Genomic DNA, 21,288 nt, shown 5'->3' with positions numbered 1-21,288 from the left:
AGTTATCCTAATCACCTTATTATTAGCTATATAATATAAGATTATACTCTGATCACTATAAAATCTCATCTGTCAAGTATAATTTGATCCAATGGCTAAAAACATATTATTCAATTGATCGTACCTACATTCATTTGGTTGATATAGGTTCGACTTTTTACTCTCCCAATCTTCTCGCTAATAAAACTTGGTAATACTACCCCTGTTGGTATTAGGGCTACAAGAGATTTAATAAACTTTTTTTTCTTTTTTTATATCATGACCAACGAAAATTCTCAAATTTCATCAAACTCCAACAACTTAATATCTAAAGCAACAAACTCCAAAACTACAAGAAATTACAACGTAAAATTTAGTATTGAATGATAACAAGAAGTTGTTTTCTCGGTGAAATGAGATGTGGCATCAAATTTTATATTATTTCATTTGCGGGATCAAGTCAATTTCACCACAAATGAAAACTAATCCTCAATTACCTTGGATTCCAATCTCTGAAGATCTTGCGGAGGCCATCACTAATAGTTCTATTTTCACCTTTTTCCACACATATTGGCAAAAGAATTAATTGGTGATTGTGTACTTAATCATTGGGTAGTAGTTGCTCGGTGAAAGTGTCCATACATAAATAGCGTAATGGAAATAGGGTTTGGACTTGGTTATATGCAAATTTCTTGCCTAGAATCTCACAAAGGAACAAAAAAGAGACAGAAAATCTCCAAGTTTGAGATTTAGAGAGAGCCATCTTTGACCTCATAATGGGTAAATAATTCATATATGAAGAAATATAATGTCTTTTTCTCACAAAGTGACAACCAAATTAGCTTAGCGTCTGAATCATTAGCCTTTTTTATATGGCAGAATATTCAATTTGACCCTTGCAATTATTGAGAAATTTCAATTTAGCACATTTTTAACATTTTGTTAAAATTAACACAAATTTCAATTTAAGCTCAATTTAATCAAGCCAAATTTCTTTAATTTTTTAATTTGATTTAAATAAAAAATCAAGAATTAAACTAAATTTATTGATTTAAGCCCCAAAACCAAGTTCAATGCCTTGAATTTCTAGCTAAATTGTTTAAACAAAAAGTTTAAAATGAGCTAAATTAAACTTCTCCAATAAGTACTCTTTTAATGTAGAGAAAGCTTTAGTACAAATTGAAACATAACCTGTGACAAACTCGACTCGAATAAACCTGACTCAAAATTTATATATACATATAGAAACTTTTATCTACTGTACATGCTATATACTTTTCACAGTAATTTTGTTAAGAATAAGCTTGCCAGTGAATTCAAAATTTTCTTTTATAAAGTGAAAGAGCACATGTATGGCCAAGGAGACAAGGTTGGTAATCATCATGTGTGAGGGGAAGGGAAATTCCCCAGAAGCATTCCTACATTTTTTTTTTAATTATGCTTCGATGTATATTCACAGTTACAGATGAAATTTCTTTCTTTCTTTCTTTCTTTCCATTACAGTAGGCAGAAGCATCTCCTATGATCCCTCCAAGGTAACAAAAGGAAAGAGTGGTAAACAACGGTGTTCAGTGAACTAATGTTTACTCACAAACTTGCTGCAAAATGATTAAAGATGGTTTCGAGAGTTGCCTGGCTGATACTGTATTCTGCTATGCCCAGTTGATTTCTGAAGTATAATATTGTAGCATGTCCTAATCAGTATGAATGATGCAAGAAAAGAAACAAAAATTAACAAGAATTAGAAACAAAGTGTTGATGTGTTTTCACCTATTTTGCTCCAGGTGTCCAAAAACATCTGCAAGCGAGAGCCCGTCTCTGTATGGCAGCTGCAATAAAATAACGGATCAGCAGCTACTCCATATGCACACATGCATGAACATGAACACAAAGCTTATAATATTGCAGTGCCACCGTTAAGTACATCCATAAATCATGTAATTTTGGAGTGCTTAAAGCCCAAATAATATGCCAGGTTGAAGTTGCTATATTTCTCACATATTCTTGCATGCTAAAGTAAGGATAACATTCAGGCGAAATAAAACCACTGAGATCAAACAATAAAATTCAAATTGGCATACCAATAGTTAGGCATTTCTTCCATCCAAGCGAAATAAATATTATTTTTTAATGAAAAATTTTCTTTCAATAATTTTATCCAACGTCTAATTTGCCCGGAACTAATGAGGTTTCTTATTTTTATTTTGGCTTCTATGAACAGGATTCGACAAGCAAAGTGGTACATGATAGAGGGAGCATTTGATAAAAGAATCTAAATAAAAAACTTCAGATCATTAATTTTCATTCTGGTGTTTGAATTTGGGGCCAAATTCTTTAATATCAGACAGTTTGTTCCATTCGCATTAGAACCTTACCATAAATCACTTTTGCCAAAGATGATTATATATATATAGAAGAGTTTCGCAAGATTGGCTATTTCTACTAAGAATTTTCTGAGTTCTGATGAATTATAATTTAAGGCTGAAGGCTTAGTTGTCATTGTTGTTGTTGTTGTTGTTGATGATGATGAATTATAATTTTTTTTTAAAAAATCTCCATCAAATAAACCTAACAGAGGTCTCATATTAACTGAGGCAAATTCAACTTGATCTTGTATGAACCATGCTTCACCCACTCTTATTTTCTAAAACAATTGCCATACATTGCATGGGGAAATGAAGAAATGAATGAAGATGGTGATTGCAGAATGAAGTAGAACTCAACAAATATAATACATGGATGATGGACAGAGGAATACGGAATTTCACTGCACCGATATTTCATCCAAACACCACAACTGAAAATTTGAGGACAATTGCAAGCAAATAATATAGCATGTCCTATGTAGTTTTATGCATTTACCTGATATTTAACACTCAAACCATTGCACGCTTGAACTGTAGCACCAGGAAATGAAGACAGCACAAATGAATCAATAGCTGAAAACTTTTCTTTGGCTAACCACCACTCAGAAAATATTGGTAGTGGTATCCCACCTATGCACAAATACAAACAGTAAATTAAAAATGAATATAAAGATGCTAAATTTTGAAGTTGCTCAAAATGCAGCTACTGAAAAAACAAAAGATAAAGATGGAAATTACAGATCCATTTCAGATAGGTTTTTCAAACTTAAACTGGGGTTTGGAGCAGGCTCAACGAAAACCCAAAAGGATGTGAATTTGGGTAAAAGCAGGGTCAATAGATGCTATCCCACCCATTACCAAGCTGATTTTGAAGTAATATCCTTAATTTTATAATGTAATTACAATAAACCCATGTTTGTATGTGTGTATAATTTGTATCAAGTTAATTAAGTAAAAGAAGGAAAGAAAAAATATAAAAAATAAAAGAGGAAGGAGACAGCATCACTAAGAGAGGTGCAGGATGGCGTGGGGTCAAACATTTCTGTGCCCCTGCAGGGAAGGGTTTGGTTACACCTTTTTGGGATTGAGGCAGGGACAGGGATGACAAATCCCACCTCCAACCAGTCCCACTCCTATTTCTAACAAAGAATCTATCCAGTTTGCAGACTGATCAAAGGGCTGGCAGAAGAATTACTGGTGTTGAAAATTAGAATAATAGAAAAGATAAGAGAAAATCACAAGAAAAGGATTTATAATGGAACATATACAAGATATATGCAGCATGCTATCAATAAATCATAAATCACTCCTTTATACAAGCATAAATCAAGCCACTGATTTTGCTAATCAATCACATGATTTTAACATAATCATGAGAATTGGAAATATGATCAAGAAGAAATTAAAACAACACATTCAGATTGATAACTAAAAAATTTTCTACAATAGTATATTTGAAAAAGATGGCAAGAAACATAGCACTGAATGGCACACCTAGATTTTGCAATATAGTTATAAGCACAACATTCTGCTGGAAATAACAAGTTCAGACACTCAAAACCATAGTAGCAAGAAAATTGAAGGAACAAAGCAATGTTTGGTAAAACATGAAAACTGGAACCTGTTTCACAAATAACATTTCTTCCTTTGTTGAATAAGTTTTTACAATATGCTAGATCCAATGGCAATTCATTGAGGAGTAACATCATCTATCACGTTAATACAACTCAACCAAATGTAATTCCAAATTACTTTGGACCAGCTAAATGAATATGTTTCCTCCATTCCACCCAGTGCAGTGGTATGGCACATCTTTGGAAAGATCTAGGACCACTTAATTGTTTACCATTCCACCCAGTCTTCAATTATAAAGGCACAAAAAATACTCAAAGATGTGTAAACAAACATGAGATGATTTCAAAGAATACATAAGATATATAACTAAATAAGAAATACATAATAGTGTAAACAAGGATGGTTACCATCTCGAACCAACTGCTCTGCTAACTGTTCACCAAAAACCCCATCAGAAACTGGCGTTGATAAAAGTGTGTGCGCTCTTTCTTCATTGCCAAGCCAGCGTCCAATCAACATTATTATTTCTTGGGACAAGCTGATCTCTGCCACTGAAGCATTTTCAGATGTGATGCAGTCAACTGCTCCAATGCAAACTTCAATGTCGTCAAGTAAGCTTCTTGGATGTGAAGGAATGTTCAGAAGCCTTTCTTGAATAATTTGGCAAAGATTTTCCAAGTCCACTGAGCTAACCTCAGTGGGTTTAACCTGAAGGCAGAGACCAAAATTAGCCATTAGATTATGCTCAATATTTTCATAAATGTACAAAGTAGTTATTGGTCATTAATCTTAAATCTTAAACTAATATAAGGAATAATCAAGCATTTCACACCTCTAGCTCAAGGTGATTCCCAAATCGTGTTTTCAGATGCTGGGGACTTCCAATGCATCTTAATCTGCCTCCAACCTTTAAAATAAATTGAAAAAGGGAAAAGCAAATGCGATGTGAGCACTCATTTCCATGCTTTTAGGGCCAGTGAAGGACAAATATATCAGTACCATTATTCCAATACGTGTGCACAGTGCCTGAGCTTCATTCATGCTGTGGGTTGTAAGAATTACAGCCGTCTTTCCTTGTCTAGTGGATAGACGGGATATCACTTCCCACATGAATCGTTTGGCAATAGGATCCATACCTAAAACAGTTAACAATCAGCAACTGGCAGGTACTTGAGATAATAAAAGCAATAACATCAATGAAGAAAAGATGATGCTTTTATGTACAAAACGATTTCCCAAAGCCCAGGGTACAAACTATAAAAGTATTTGTTTGCAAACAGTGGATCAACAAGAAGATAAATTCTAGATATAGTACAAGTAAAATGGAAGTAGAAAATTAAGAAAGAGTCGAGGAATTCCTACAAGTGACAAGTATATTATAAGATGCAATTCACCAAAACAAGGTGGGTCAAATATACAGGCAATAATCAATTACTGCTAAAATTATGCATTAAATCATATAATGGATTGAAGAAAACTGTTAATCAGGATGCAGTTCTGTTTTCATTCACAAGTTTAATGCACTGCAGTTGTCACTTTAGAACAGGTTTCCAAGTTATAAATGTAAGACACATCCTTTCATCTATATCAAGATTGATCAACCTTCCAAAAATTCCCAGTTGGGCAAAATCATTATAGGCATGTTTTTGCAATATCAGATAAAGATCGGAATAAAATATCAAATTTACATCATAACAATCTAAATATCATAACTATGAGGAGGAAAAGGACAATCGAGAATCTTGCATTGCACCCAACTCAACTAAGTCTTTATCCCTATCATTGAATTGAGTTGAATGGGTAGATGTTAATGAGTGGGTCAAGGTTAGAGTTCGTGAAGAGTGAGATGGACTTACTTGGGCTTGGACCAACTATTGCTAAAAGGTTAGACCTAACCAATTAGCTTAGTTAGCCTTGACCCTTATAATCCCATTGAAGTTGGTGTACTCTTAACACCTCCCCTCAAGTGGCAATAGGACATTTTTAGTTGACACTTGAAACTTGAAATCCTCCCCTTGAAACCTTTGAAGTTGACACTTGAATTGAATTTGAATTAAACTTGAATTAAACTGAGCCAGACCTGCTCTTATACCACATTACTAAATTAAGCTGAACATGTCAAGATTAAGAATAAGAAGAGGAAAAAGAAAGAAAAGAAAGAAAGAAGAAAAGGGAAAGAACCACAAAGGGATACATCTTTATCCTCATTACTTCTATAAAATAAAAGATTATATATTTATATACAAATATCCTATAATTACTCAATTAGGAATATAAATCCTATACTAATCAGGAACATAAATGCTACACCAATTAGGAATATAAATCCTACACTAATTAGGATCATATAAAAGCCATATTGATTTTTAATAACACTCCCCTTAAAATGGAATCTCATCAATTCCAAGACTTCCCCTCAATGAGATTCTCATTGAAGCCAATAACTCCCTCCCAACACAAGAACTTGATACACAACTTGTTACGAAACTTCCCTTAGAACATTGCATCAGGTCCAATGATCTCTCAGGTTCAATACATAAAGTAACAGTCCCATTCGAATTTAGAAACACCTACGTAAAGGCAAGAACACAAAAAGCAAACTCTCTCCAAAAGCAATGCCAGCTACGAAACATCAACACAAAGCAACTCACTGAGTTGCATGTCCTTCTCCACAGAAGATGCTGATGAGGAAACACCAACACAACACAATTTACAAGGTTGCACCTCCCTCTCCAAAGGCAACACCTTGGACCAACCATTGCTAGAAGGTTAGAACAACCAATTGCTTAGTTAGCCTTGACCCTTATAAGCCCATTGAACTTGGTGTACACTTTAGATGTGGGAATTTGAAACTCTTAACAATCCCAAACTAGTTGGGTCTACTATAATGAATTTTTTTATGTTACTCTACCTGGCTTAATGCTATGTTTTCAAAAGGATTTAGAACTGTTAGAACCTTTCTCACTGTATTTCCCACATCATCATATGTTCACACATCAATTTCTTTCCAAACCAATATTTGTAACTTTCTATACCGATGCATTTCTTAGTTTACAATGCACATGTCATCTCAATCTCCACACTCAACTTTTGCTCAATAGGTACACTTTGACCTTCATGCGTTCAATCCTTAACCCATACATCCTTATGCCTTCACAAATTCATCCTAGTATTTTCACAGATCCATCACATTTCTGCCATGCTAATTATCTGTGCACAGTTTCTTGACCTCACACATACTAACATACGTATTTACTCAACTGAAATCCGGTCTTGTAACACCTCCCTAAGTTAGCTGATAATTTCCAATCACATAGAAATGCAGTTACAATTTACTTTACCTGTTAATTTATAATTGACATCCACCTCACTTCCAAGTTCCACCACTCCTTTGTATAATAAAACCAGGTATGTAAAATATATGCTTTGTGAGATCTCTACACCATCTAGGCTAATCCCACTTCCCCTTCTTTTGTTAAAATTGCAACACTTATATTCTGTTTTAGTGTCACTTGACCTAAAACCCTAGAACTCTAAAATGCTCCTCCATGGATCCAAGCTCTTGTCAATTCCAAATCAGGTTTTGCTAATTAAAACCATACTATCAACAAACATCATATGCCAAGCTCTTTGACATACATTGTCAACTCATTCATGACCAAAGTGAAACGGACACAAGGCTCATCCTTGGTGCAATTCATCTGTGATAGGAAATCTCTCTCATTATCCCAGCCATTTGAATTTTGAACAGTAATTATGGCCCTTCATAGACATCCATCAACATATTTAAATATTTAAAGGAACCAAGTCTTCTCAACAATCAATTACCAAAAGAATGATGAATACAAAAAGGCATCTGGAATAAAGATTAAGAGTTCCATTCTCCATTGAGAAATTTTTTTTATAACGAACAATAAATCCTGAACTGGTTCCCAATTATCAATTATGAATTGTAGTTTGTAAGTGCCCAATTTATGCCGAAACCATAGTCACTCAGGGCAATCATAGCCAAGCCAACTAAATCTATTTAATTACAAGTTGTAGAAAGAGATGATTCTCCTTAATTTCAATTAATTTGTACATGGGTATATATATATACAATTAATTCCTTTAATTATGTTCTACTAATAGGAAGAAATCCTAAATAGGAATACAGAATATACAGAGAAATAATATAGTGATTGACTTTCTATAACACTCCCCCTGAAGTTGGAGCATAAATGTTAATCATGCCCAACTTGTTACAAATGTAGTTAATCTTAGCTCCATTCAGAACTTTTGTGAAAATATCTCCTAACTGCTCTCCAATTTTGATGTGTTATGTTGAGATGATCTGTTGTTGAATCTTTTCACAAACAAAGTGACAATTAATCTCAATATGTTTGGTCCGCTCATGAAACACTGGATTAGAAGCAATATGGAGAACAGCTTGATTATCACACCACAATTTCGCAAGCAGGAAGGTCTCAAAACCTGTCTCATCTAGTAATTTAAGCATCCGCATTACCTCACATACTGATTGTGCTATGACTCTGTATTCCGATTCAGCACTAGATCGAGAAACTACACTCTGCTTCTTGCTTTTCCAAGACACCAAATTTCCTCAAACAAAAACGCAATATCCAGTAGTTGACCTCCTGTCAACCTTAGATCCAACCCAATCGGCATCTGAAAAACATTCAACATTCAAATGTCCATGATTACCATATAACAAACCTCTTCCTAGAGCGCCTTTCAGATAACACAAGATTTGTCCTAAGGCTTCCCAATGAGCAACAGTTGGGGAAGACATAAACTGACTTACCATACTAACGGCATAAGCAATGTCAGGACGAGTGATTGTAAGGTAGTTTAATTTTCCTACCAATCTCCTGTATCTCTCTGGATCTTCAAACAACTCACTATCCCCTGCTAACAGTTGTAAATTTGGAGTCATTGGTGCACTGCAAGGCTTAGCACCTAATTTCCTGTCTCTATCAATAGATCGAGGACATATTTTCTTTGAGACAAGAAAATACCCTTCTTACTTCTCATAACTTCAATACCCAAGAAATACTTTAACAAGCCCAAGTCTTTGGTCTGAAACTGGGTTTAGAGGAAGGTTTTAAGAGATGAAATACCTGCAGAATCACTCCCAGTGATGATAATGTCATCCACATAGACTACCAGGAGAATTAGGCCAGCCTCAGATTGCCTATAAAATACTGAGTGATCACACTTACTCTTTTGCATACCAAATTTCTGTACTGCTTCACTGAATCTCCCAAACCAGGCTCTAGAACTTTGTTTCAAGCCATAAAGAGACTTTCGAAGCCTGCAAACTTTACCCAACTCCCCCTGAGCAACAAACCCAGGTGATTGCTCTATATACACCTCCTCTTGAAGATCACCATGAAGGAAAGCATTCTTGATATCCAATTGGTGCAAGGGCCAATCATATGTAGCTGCTAAAGAGATAAACAAGCGAACAGAAGTAAGTTTAGTTATAAGAGAAAAAGTGTCAGAGTAATTAACCCCATATGTCTGAGTATATCCTTTTGCCACTAGCCACAGAACTATCAGGATTCAGCTTTACTGTAAATACCCATTTGCAACCAATAGCTTTCTTACCAGTGGGCAAAGGCAACAGTTCTCATGTACCATTAGCTTCTAAAGCCTCCATTTTCTCTTTCATAGCAAGGTAGAATGCCTTACAAACATCATAAATACGGGAGATATTCCCTTTACCAGAATACAAAAAATCTAAGTAATCCATCAATTCCTTAACAAATTCACAGTGATTAATTAAATTAATTACCTCACTGTGAATCGAGTTCCGAAGCTGCAAAAACAATCGAGCATCCTCCCTTAGCCAAGTTTGTCGTGTATTATCAGTAGGTGGGTCTTTAGTAAGATGATCATCCTTATCAATGCTACGCAAATAGATCCTAACAGTCTTACTCCACTCCAGCTAATTCGAACTATTAAGTTTGTGTTCCGTGATCTTAGTCATCACCGGAATCACATCAGAAATAACATTCTTATTGTCTGCCATTTGTTGAGACAGAAAACCAACCGAAACGATAATCCAAAGTGCTTACAGCCGCAAAATAACCCAAAATCACAAATCAAGCAAATACCGAAAGAGGATCTGAGAGCCAAACCTCAGAAGTCCTTTAATGGTGTACTGGACCAGGCAACAGCACACAGTGGTGGAATGAGGGGGTTGAGGCGACGCCGGTGATGCTGATCAGAGTCGAAACGCCGGCGGACGCGCCTCCACGCGCCAGCGAGTGAAGAAACAGCGAGAACCTGAGTTGGGCGCATGAGCCTCGCACTTGGATTCTAGCGACTGGATCAGAGGGGACGGCCGGTCGGTGGCCAAGGACTCTCCTGAGCTGGGTGGTGAAAACAAATAGTCACCCTAGATAGATGACCTAGGGTAACAGTGGGTTTCAGTGCAGAAACAGATGGGAAAGAAATTCCAGATTTAGATTCCTTAATGAACTAGCTCTGATACCATGTAGAAAGAGATGATTCTCCTTAATTTCAATTAATCTGTACATGGGTATATATATACAATTGATTCCTTTAATTGTGTTCTAGTAATAGGAAGAAATAATAAATAGGAATACAGAATATACAGAAAAATAATATAGTGATTGACTTTCCATAACACAAGTAACATCAACTTATAAAAGGAAAAATAAGTATGCACATTGATGGATTCGGTGACCTATTACCAACAGATATATCATTTTACTAGCACATCTATAACAGACAAACTAAAAGTTGATTTCAAATATAATTAAATGGGCAACTTAACCATATGACACTTGCACCTCAAAACTAAAGTGTACTAAGGCTAAAAGCAGTCTGCTTCAACGTTCAGGCCATGATTACAAGTTATGAAAAACTATAGGACTTCATTTGTGAACCTTTAGAAACACATCAAAATACCCAAGAAGAAAACAAAAGATAGGCTTCATTCAAACAACCAACTTTAACATAATTCAATTTCGCACAACAAAATGATCGTGAAATCAAAATTTCATTACAACAAATCCTAGAAGCATGAAATAGTTCATATACTCCAAATAGTGAAAATCAGAAACAGAAGAACAGAATTTATGTTCCCATGAGTAGCAACTACGTTAATTTCCTTTTTTTTCATATATTTTTCTTCCCTAAAACTGAGGTACGAATAGAAGGATCACCATGCTTACCTGTTGATGGCTCATCAAGAATTACTATTGGAGGATCTCCGATCATTGCAATTGCAACAGATAATTTGCGCTTGTTTCCCCCACTAAGGGCGAAAGATGGTTTATCAGCATGCCTCAACAGGTCAAACTCCACCATCTTTTCTATGACAATCTGATCAGAGAATATATGTCAAAGATCAGTCATAACGCTCTTTTCAGTCATAAAACTGATAAAGGCAGCAAATGAGTACTTGATGAGACAAAAAAAAAAAAAAGAGGGGTTGTATGCAATCACAAACTCTATATAAATGCAATGTTTTTACCGATTTATAAGATTGCTCAATTAATAAATTTACTCCAAAACATTAAACAGAAACTGAAGAAAGAAAATACTGAGCAAACTCTCATGAATCAAGTTCAAAGCAGACACAGGCAGAAATTATTAACAAATCACAATTCAAGGACACAAGAATTAACAAAACATGAAAAAACTAGAAGTTCATTACAGTATTTAACTATTTACAAACTTTTAAATAATATACATACATCTTCCATCCTGTAATCTGCAACTCCTTTTATTCTTGCATAAAGCTCAAGATGCTCTCTGACAGTTAAGAATTCCAATAAAGCATCAAATTGGGGGCAATATCCAATCTGCATATGATTGATATAACACAAAAATTTAGTTAGGTTTTCAGTAACATACAGACAAACAGATAGCCTAGCTTTGACCATGAAAGGAATTTAATAAAGGAGATTAAAGCATACATGCCGACGAACAGCCTTGGGATTTGAACGTATATCTTTGCCAAAAATAAAGGCAGTTCCATCAGTTGGAGATTCTTCTCCTGAAATAATTTTAAAAGGAAGACCAGAATCAACCTCATTTAAAAATTTTTTATAATCAAATTGATATAGCATGGTTTCTGTAACACAATCAATTATCACTGACATTTTATTGTGTAAGTGAGCTCCTCCAATAAATTAACCAAGTGAATTCACCAATGTGTTATAGCGTATGTAGGAAAATATAGACTAGAACATTAATTGCTTCATGCATGCAATCATAATATCATGGTCAAGAATTGTTGCAGACCAGATAACATCGACAGAGTTGTAGTCTTCCCAGCTCCATTTGTTCCTAAAAATCCAAAACATTCTCCTGGTTGAACTGAGAAAGTCAATGAATGCACAGCAACTTTCATGCCATATTTTCCTCCAGGATATACCTATAATGGGCAGAGCATGTTACAATAATAAAACAGAGCATTGGAGTAGTATAAGCATTACATAAAAAATGATTTCATAAAAAACTAACATTAAAAATACCTTCTGAAGATTGCGTAAGTAAAGGATGGCATTGTCAACAGATCCTGATAGTACTCTGTTTCTTTCTGTTTGCACATCTATATCTTCCTCAAAGTCAACACCAACAACTTCTGACGGAAATTTTAGAAGAGGTTCAGAAAATCCTGAAGAACCATGCCAGAAATTTTTAAAATTCCTCCAACATTGCTTGATTGTAACTGGAGTTAACTTGTGAGAAGGCAACAGTTCAAGCCCAATTGTCAAGAGAAAGTAAATAATGCTCTGTCACAAAGGAAAATAAATCAGATCAGATCAAGTCCATTTTCATTAACCATACATTAAAAGAAACTGCTAATGATTTAATTATCATTAAAATATGTTAAAAAAAATTATTGCCCATGAAATCCATTCATGGAGCCTCAACTAGCAGCTAAAGAGAATAAGTTGAGTGGTTTTTAACATGGTATCCAAGTTTGTTCAACTCATGGTCAAATGCTAAGAAAACTCCCAATTTCTAATATAATGAAACTTAAGTACAAGCTAAGTATAATGAAACTTTAGTAAGCTAAGTGACACCTTTGTTTCTTGAAATCTCACAGAAAACATCACACTTGTGTTTTAGAACTTCAACTGATACAGCTTTATTTAGGAATGATGTATTGCTCAAAGTAAACCCTACATATTGTTCTCATCTAGACACCATACCCCAATGTTGTTAAAGGCGCCAAAAGGCACTGGCGACCTGGCATGGCACGCCCCAGTTCCAAGAGGCGAGCACCTATATAGCCAAGGCGTGCCTCTTTCAAAGTGATATTTATTTTTTATTTTTTAGGTTTTATCTTTTCCCTCCTCTTTCTCCTTTCTTCTCTCCTCTTCTCTCCTCCTCCTCTCCTCTTTCTTCCTATTTCTCCCTAAACCCTAAACCCTAAAAAGTAGCGTCAATTAAACTTTCTTTAAATTTCATTTCCTTTCTAAACGTTATTATGTTATCCTTTCTATTTCTCTTCTATTAAATATAGTGCAAATAATATGTATTTTTTTTCTTTTCAATATGCTTTTATTATACACACACACACACACACTATGGCACCTCACTTCAAAAAGGCCTTAGGCAAGAGATATTTCTATCAGAAGAAGTGAAATAAAAACTAAAATGACCAAATAAAGTATCAAATAATTTAGAGTAACCTTGTTATGATGATGGTTATAAAATTTAGAAGTTCAGGCACAGGCTTTTAACCAAAGTCACAAATCACTCTAGTAAATTCCTGACCTCCCTCCAGTGAAAAAGTTTGTTGGAATCTCAATCCCTACATTAAAAGGATTATTATTTCTTTCGATAAATGTATATCTTGTTTTCTATTTGTATTAGTTTCCATTAAATTAGGTTTCCTTGTAAAACAAGAAATCTTGTATATAAATATGCATATGTACAAACTACAAAGTCATTAATTCATATGAAAATATAAAAATTTCTCTCAAATACATTAGTTTCATCATGGTATCAGAGCTTTCGATTCATTAGGACAGGCTTTATTACCGTTGATTGGTACTGTTATGTGTACTGTTCACGCATACTGTTCATCAATACTGTTTATGTACACTCTTTATTGGCACTGTTCATACACAATGTTCGTGTCTACTGTTCACCGCACTGTTCACACAAACTGTTTATTGATACTGTTCACAGCACGTGGATTTCAATTGTTCCTCATGTGTTATTCATGTGTTATGCTTCTATCCAGCCATTGTCCTTCATCTGACCACAAGCGAATATGTCTGAAACAGTAGATTACTCTGAAAGAACAAATGATATTGACATTTTTTCCAAAAATTTGTTGTCTTAAATTGAATCTCAATCTTCCACAGTTGGCTCTTCCTCAGGTAATGTTTTTCTTGCCAATAATGACAAATCTTGTTGGGTTATAGATTCTAAAGCAAACAAACATATAATGAGCTCTTTAAATAAAATCTCTACCTATTATACCTGCTATGGAAAAGAAAAAGTCCGTATAGCGGACGGTTCCTTAATAACAATTTTTGGTACAGGTTCTGTTACATGCACTCCCAATATAAATCCCACTTCAGTTCTTCATGTTCCCAACTTTGTTATTAATCTTTTGTTTGTCATTCCATTACCCCAGCTCCTAATTACAAAATTGAATTTTTTTCCTACTCATTGCATATTTCAGGATTTGAAAATAGAGAAAATGATTGACAATGGTAGATTGAGAGATAGTCTGTATTTTCTAGATGACGGTTGCAGTTCCTCAAATCTCAAAGCAAACCAGGCTTTGTTAGGACAGACTATGAGTGCTAATGAAGAGATCATCCAGTGACATAGAAGATTAGGACATCCATCTTTTTCTGCTTTAAAAAGATTATATCGTAATTTGTTTAGAAGTTCCAGCAACTCAGAATTACTAGTTTGTGATGCTTGTGAATTTGTTAAACACACAAGATAATTTTATCCTTCAATAGATAATATAAGTTTAGTCCATTTTATGACTATTCATTCTGATGTATAGAGACCTACTCAAACTACTTCTTTGTCTGGATATAGATGGTTTGTCACTTTTATTGACTGTTGCACTAGGCTGACATCGGTTTATTTGATGAGAACAAAAAGTGAAGTGTTTTCTTACTTTCAACAGTTTCACAAAATGATTTGCATACAGTTTAATACTAAGGTTAAAATCTTAAGAACTGATATAATGGCACAGAATATGTTAATGATGTTTTTCGTGCTTATGTGGATTCAAATTGTATAGTGCATCAAACTAGTTGTGTCAAGACTAATGAACAAAATGGGGCGTTTGAAAGAAAAAATAGACATTTATTGGAGGTGGCTCGATCTCTTAGGTTTGCTATGAATCTACCTGCACCTTACTGGGAAGATGCAGTTCTTGTTGCAATATATTTTATTAATAGAATGCCTCTAATAACATTGAACTTTAAGAGCCCTTTAGAGGTTTTATAAGGCCATAATTCTTATACTATTCCTCCAAAAATTTTTGGATGTCTCTGTTTTGTCCACAAAACAAATGTTAAAAAGTTAAAACCTAGAGCACTTAAATGTGTGTATGTAGATAATTCTGGTACTCAAAATGGCTATAAATGTTATCCTTCTACTAGAAAATATTTCGTCAACATGTATGTTACCTTTAGAGACATTGACCCTTATTTCCATGTCAAGTCACCTCTTCAAGGGGAGTATAAGGAGGAAAATGAAGGTGTTTTTTCCTAACTAGGTTATCAGACTTGGGTCACATCTTGGTAATGAGCCATCTAACCAGGACCAACACCTCAAGGGGAGACTATTAGGCTAGGGTCATTCCTTAGCAATGAAACATCTAATAAGGAACAACCACCTCCTCAAACATCAAGGAGATTGAACAGATTGGATTTGAGTACCTAAATGCGTCGGAATAAGACAGATACAACCATTGCTCTTGATACACCTGATCAACCAGCATCCCTAAAATTAATTCTTGAAGAATGTGGTGAGTCTCCTTTACTTCCTGATGATCCTAATTCTATTTCTGAGTTGAATTCTACTATTGATGATCTCAATGTTCCTGTTGCTTTTAGAAAAGAAGTCAGGACTTATACTAAGCACCCTATTTCTAATTTTATTTCCTATGACTCCTTGTCTCCTTCCTATAGAGCCTTTGTCTTGTTTGTTTCTGCTGTTTCTATATCATAGGTTTAGAAAGAAACATGTCTTGATCCAAAATGGAAGACTGCTATGGTTGAGGAGATGAAGGCTTTGGTAAAGAATGGGACATGAGATCTTGTTACTCTCCTTGATGGAAAAAAACCAGTTAGATGCAAGTGGGTGTTCACCGTGAAGCACAAAGCAAATGGCTCAATTGAGTGATACAAAGCCAGACTAGTAGCAAAGAAATTCATACAGACATATGGGGTAGATTATTAGGAAACTTTTGCCCTTGTTACAAATATGAACACCATCAGGATTTTATTGTTCTGTGCAGCAAATCTTGATTGGAATTTACAACAGTTCGATGTCAAGAATGTTTTTCTTGCATGGAGACCTAGAGGAAGAAATGTATATGGAAATATCTCTAGGATTTTACGATGAAAAAACCAAAGGGAAGGTTTCCAAATTGAAAAAGGCTTTGTATGGCCTAAAGTAGTCTTTGTAGGGCATGGTTTGACAAATTCAGCAAGGTTGTCATCTCCTTTAGCTTCTATCAAAGTAACGCTGATCATACTTTATTTATAAAACATTGTAGAAGTAAAATCACATGACTTATTGTTTATGTGAATGATATAGTAGTGACAGAAGATAATGAGGAAGAAATTGCAAATCTAAAGCAACATCTAGCACAAGAGTTTGAAATTAAGGACTTGGAAAAATTGAGGTACTTTCTTGGAACAGAAGTTACCAGATTAGATAAAAAGATCTTTATTTCTCAGAGGAAGTACATACTAGATCTTTTGGAAGAAACAGGTGTGCTGGGCTGTAAACCAGCAGAGTCTCCCATTGAGGCAAATCATAGATTACAAGCTGGAGTTGGGGAGTCGGTGGATTTAGAGAGATATCAGAGATTAATTGGCAGATTGATCTATCTTTCACACACTAAACCAAATATAGCCTTCACAGTAAGACTAATGAATCAATATATGCATGATCCTCGTAAATCTCATTTAGAAGCTGTTTTTTGCATTCTAAGATATTTGAAATCTGCCTCTGGGAGAGGACTTCTTTTCTCAAAGCATGGAAATCTTCAAATAAAGACCTTTATAGATATAGATTGGGCTGAATCTCTTGATGATAGAAGGTCAACAACGGACTATGGTACTTTTGTTGGTGGTAACCTGGTCACTTAGAGAAGTAAGAAACAAAGTATAACTGCTAGATCTAGTGCAGAGGTTGAATATAGAGCCATAGCTCAAAGTGTCTATGAATTGTTGTGATTATGAAAGTTAATGGAAGAACTGAAACTATCAAAAACAAATAGTTTATACTTGTTTTGTGATAACGAAGCTGCTATCAGTATTGTTCACAATCTAGTACAGCATAATCGAACCAAACACATAGAAATTGACCGACACTTCATAAAGGACAAAATTGTAGATGGATCGTTGAGTGTCTCTCATGTGACTTCTAAAGATCAGTTAGCCGATGTGTTCACCAAGGAACTCAACAGCAAAATGTTTCATCCTTTAGTTTACAAGTTGGGCATGTGTGATATACATGAACCAACTTAAGAGAGAGTGTTGGAATCTCAATCCCTACATTAAAAGGATTATTATAATCTCAATCCCTACATTAAAAGGATTATTATTTCTTTCTCCTTATTTATATCTTGTTTCCTATTTGTATTAGTTTCCATTAAATTATGTTTTTTTGTAAAACTAGGAATCTTTTATATAAATAGGTATATGTACAAAGTCATTGTTACATATGAAAAATACAAAAATTTCTCTCAAATATATTAGTTTCATCAAAGTTAGGTGTAGGCAAACCTTGGAATTGGAAAGATATGTTTAAAATTTATCTTATAGTCTTATTTAAGAAGCCCTTATGAATGCCTAAAAAGAAAGGGCAGCAGTCATGCTTTATCCTATATCCTGCGCACACAGCGCCATTTTAAATGAACACTGTCTCTGTAAGTTCCCTTATCACTTCATCATTTCTTTTTCCCATCATATATCTTAATCCTTTAGGAAAAAAAATACCAATAGTCACCCCACGTGCAAGCCTAAATATGCCAACAAGAAACAAGAATCACAGTTCATCTAAAACTGATTCAAAAATTTTAGTGAGATTGGGGCACAAAACAAAAATTTCAAATAATCAAGATTTAACAGAATGTTCATTATCAGCATGTCATAGATAAGCATTGTTTTTTTTCTTTCTGTAACACCAAACTAGAACTAAAGCCTTGTGGAAATGTAAAATTAACAACAAACATTTTAGTAGTCATTTCTTTTTCCCATCATATATCTTAATCCTTTAGGAAAAAAAATACCAATAGTCACCCCACATGCATGCCTAAATATGCCAACAAGAAACAAGAATCACAGTTCCTCTAAAACTGATTCAAAAATTTTAGTGAGATTGGCGCACAAAACAAAATTTTCAAATAATCAAGATTTAACAGAATGTTCATTATCAGCATGTCATAGATAATCATTGTTTTTTCTTTCTGAACACCAAACTAGAACTAAAGCCTTGTGCAAAATGTAAAATTAACAACAAACATTTTAGTAGAGAGAGCAATGGATAAGACATTAACCTCAATGCCAAGGTAACAAATGGAGGCACCAGTAACATTCCAATCAAAAACTGTGTCACTAGATTTATCTTTCATCCCTTGTCGTAGAAGGGCCAGTGAAGCAAGTCCATCAGCGAAGCAAAACCCAGGTGATATTCTGAAGATATTCTGCTTATTACATACATATATATGCCAGAAACATAAGGAAAGATCAATCATCCATCCAGTATATGAAAAGGTAAATGTTTAGTAGAAAAGCAAACTAGAACATACATAATCACATGCAATTTCACATTCATTTCTCTCACCAAAACTGGAACTTTAGAAAGTTAACAAAAAAAAAATCTACATATAATTTGCATAAATTCCAGAAGCAATCACATAAGTTTTTAATAGCCCACTCATCTGAGAAACCAACATTAGATCTTGACTTTTGGAGCTTATTGTGATAATAATTCTTCTATCATATGACATTATACTAAACAGCACGCGCACTTCAATTGAATTCTCTAATTAAGAATACTCAACTCAACTCAACTAAGCCTTTATCCCAAAGATTTGAGGTCGGCTATATGGATTCGCTTTCTCCACTCTAAACGATTTTGGGTTAAATCCTCAGAAATGTGTAGTGCTTCTAGGTCATGTTGTACTACTCTCCTCCAAGTCAATTTAGGTCTACCCTTTTTTTTCTTTCTATCCTCTAACCTAATGTGTTCTACTTGTCTAACTGGAGCCTCCGTATGTCTACGCTTCACATGACCAAACCATCTCAATCTCCTTTCTCTCAACTTATCTTCAATTGGCACCACTCCTACCTTTTCTCTAATACTCTCATTACGGACTTTATCTAGTCTAGTATGACCACTCATCCACCTTAACATTCTCATCTCTGCAACTGTTATCTTAGACACATACGACTCTTTCAGTGCCCAACACTCACTACCATATAACATAACCGGTTGTATAGCTGTACGGTAAAATTTTCCTTTCAACTTATTGGGAATTTTACGATCACATAAAACTCCCGTGGCACGTCTCCACTTCAACCATCCGGCTTTAATCCTATGACTAACATCCTCCTCACATCCCCCATCTACTTGAAGGACTGAGCCTAGATATTTAAAGTGATTACTTTGGGACAGTACCACTCCATTCAAATTAACTCCTTCCCTATCACCAGTTTGGCCTTCACTGAACTTGCAATGCATGTATTCTGTCTTCGTTCTACTTAACTTAAAACCCTTTGATTCTAAAGTACTTCTCCAAAACTCTAACTTTCTATTGACTCCTTCTCGTGTCTCATCTATCAGAACAATATCATCCGCAAACAACATGCACCAAGGAATACTCTCTTGTATATGTTTCGTCAATTCATCTAAAACTAATGTAAAAAGGTAAGGGCTTATGGCTGATCCTTGGTGTAATCCAATTGAGATCGGAAAATCTCGTGTCCCCTCCCACTGTGCGCACAATAGTAGTTGCTCCTTCGTATATATCTTTCAACACTTGTATGTACCTAATAGATACCCTCTTTTGTTCTAACACATTCCATAAGACATCTCTTGGAACACTATCATAAGCCTTCTCCAAATCAATAAAAACCATGTGTAGATCTTTCTTCACATCTCTATATTTCTCTGTCAAGCTTCTAATGAGAAAAATCGCTTCCATAGTTGAACGACCGGGCATGAAACCAAATTGATTGAGAGAGATAGAAGTATCATGACATAGTCGATGCTCCACAACTCTCTCCCACAACTTCATAGTATGGCTCATGAGTTTAATTCTCCTATAGTTTGAACAACTCTGTATGTCCCCCTTATTTTTAAAAATAGGTACTAAAATACTCCTCCATTTATCAGGCATTTTCTTTGAGTTTAGGATCTTATTAAATAATTTAGTTAACCATGCCACTCTCATATCTCCCAAACATTTCCACACTTCAATTGGTATTTCATCAGGTCCACAAGCTTTACCCACTTTCATTCTCTTAAGTGATTCCTTTACTTCTAAAGATCTAATCCTTCTAGTATAATTCATATTCTTTTCTATTGTTCTATAGTTTATATTCACTCTATTACCATTTTGACTATTATTAAAAAGATTATTAAAATAATTTCTCCATCTTTTTTTAATGTCCTCATCTTTCACCAACACTTTTCCTTCTTTATCCTTAATGCACCTAACTTGATTCAGGTCTTGACATTTCCTTTCTCTCCTCCTTGCTAATCTATAAATATCTTTCTCCCCTTTTTTAGTTCCAGGTTTCTCATATAACTTTTCAAAGGCCTGTGCTCTTGCTTAACTAACTGCCTTTTTTGCCTCTTTCTTTATTATCTTGTACTGTTCATATGCCTCATTATTATCACATTTAGGTAATTTCTTATACCATTCTCTTTTTCTCTTCATTGTCTTTTGTACTTCCTCATTCCACCACCATCTCTCTTTTGAGGATGGTCCATGTCCTTTAGACTCTCCAAATACTTTTCTAGCTACTTCTCTAATCTTTGAAGCCATCTGTATCCACATATCATTGGCCTCCGTATCCAGCTTCCACACTTCGGACTCGAGAAGCTCATTTTTGAACTTCACTTACTTTACTCCTTTGAACTCCCACCACTTTGTTCGAGC

At 34.8% G+C, this 21,288-nt stretch overlaps 1 protein-coding gene across 6 annotated transcripts in view; it reads right to left on the bottom strand.

Moving 5' to 3' along the window:
• Nucleotides 1-1,290: 1,290 nt before the first annotated feature.
• LOC110642388 (ABC transporter A family member 1) overlaps nt 1,291-21,288 on the bottom strand; it is a 59,625-nt gene continuing 39,627 nt past the window's right edge. For 5 of the 6 annotated variants that reach the window (XM_058143868.1, XM_058143869.1, XM_058143870.1 and 2 more), the window contains 12 exons: nt 18,679-18,825; nt 12,434-12,694; nt 12,201-12,333; nt 11,873-11,952; nt 11,651-11,758; nt 11,126-11,276; nt 4,920-5,056; nt 4,753-4,827; nt 4,328-4,628; nt 2,842-2,975; nt 1,750-1,808; nt 1,291-1,648 (listed from right to left, as the gene is read on the bottom strand). In XM_058143868.1, coding sequence (XP_057999851.1) covers nt 1,567-1,648; nt 1,750-1,808; nt 2,842-2,975; nt 4,328-4,628; nt 4,753-4,827; nt 4,920-5,056; nt 11,126-11,276; nt 11,651-11,758; nt 11,873-11,952; nt 12,201-12,333; nt 12,434-12,694; nt 18,679-18,825 — 1,668 coding nt within the window. In that variant the 3' untranslated portion in view covers nt 1,291-1,566. Of the gene's footprint in view, nt 1,649-1,749; nt 1,809-2,841; nt 2,976-4,327; nt 4,629-4,752; nt 4,828-4,919; nt 5,057-10,117; nt 10,337-11,125; nt 11,277-11,650; nt 11,759-11,872; nt 11,953-12,200; nt 12,334-12,433; nt 12,695-18,678; nt 18,826-21,288 lie in introns of those variants that run through there. The other variant, XM_058143871.1, reaches the window with a different exon arrangement.

The sequence above is a fragment of the Hevea brasiliensis genome, chromosome 3 (assembly GCF_030052815.1).
Source record: "Hevea brasiliensis isolate MT/VB/25A 57/8 chromosome 3, ASM3005281v1, whole genome shotgun sequence".
In the NCBI taxonomy this organism is placed as follows: domain Eukaryota; kingdom Viridiplantae; phylum Streptophyta; class Magnoliopsida; order Malpighiales; family Euphorbiaceae; genus Hevea; species Hevea brasiliensis.
Note: the sequence above shows the minus strand (reverse complement) of the source record. Positions and strands in the feature narration are given on the sequence as shown.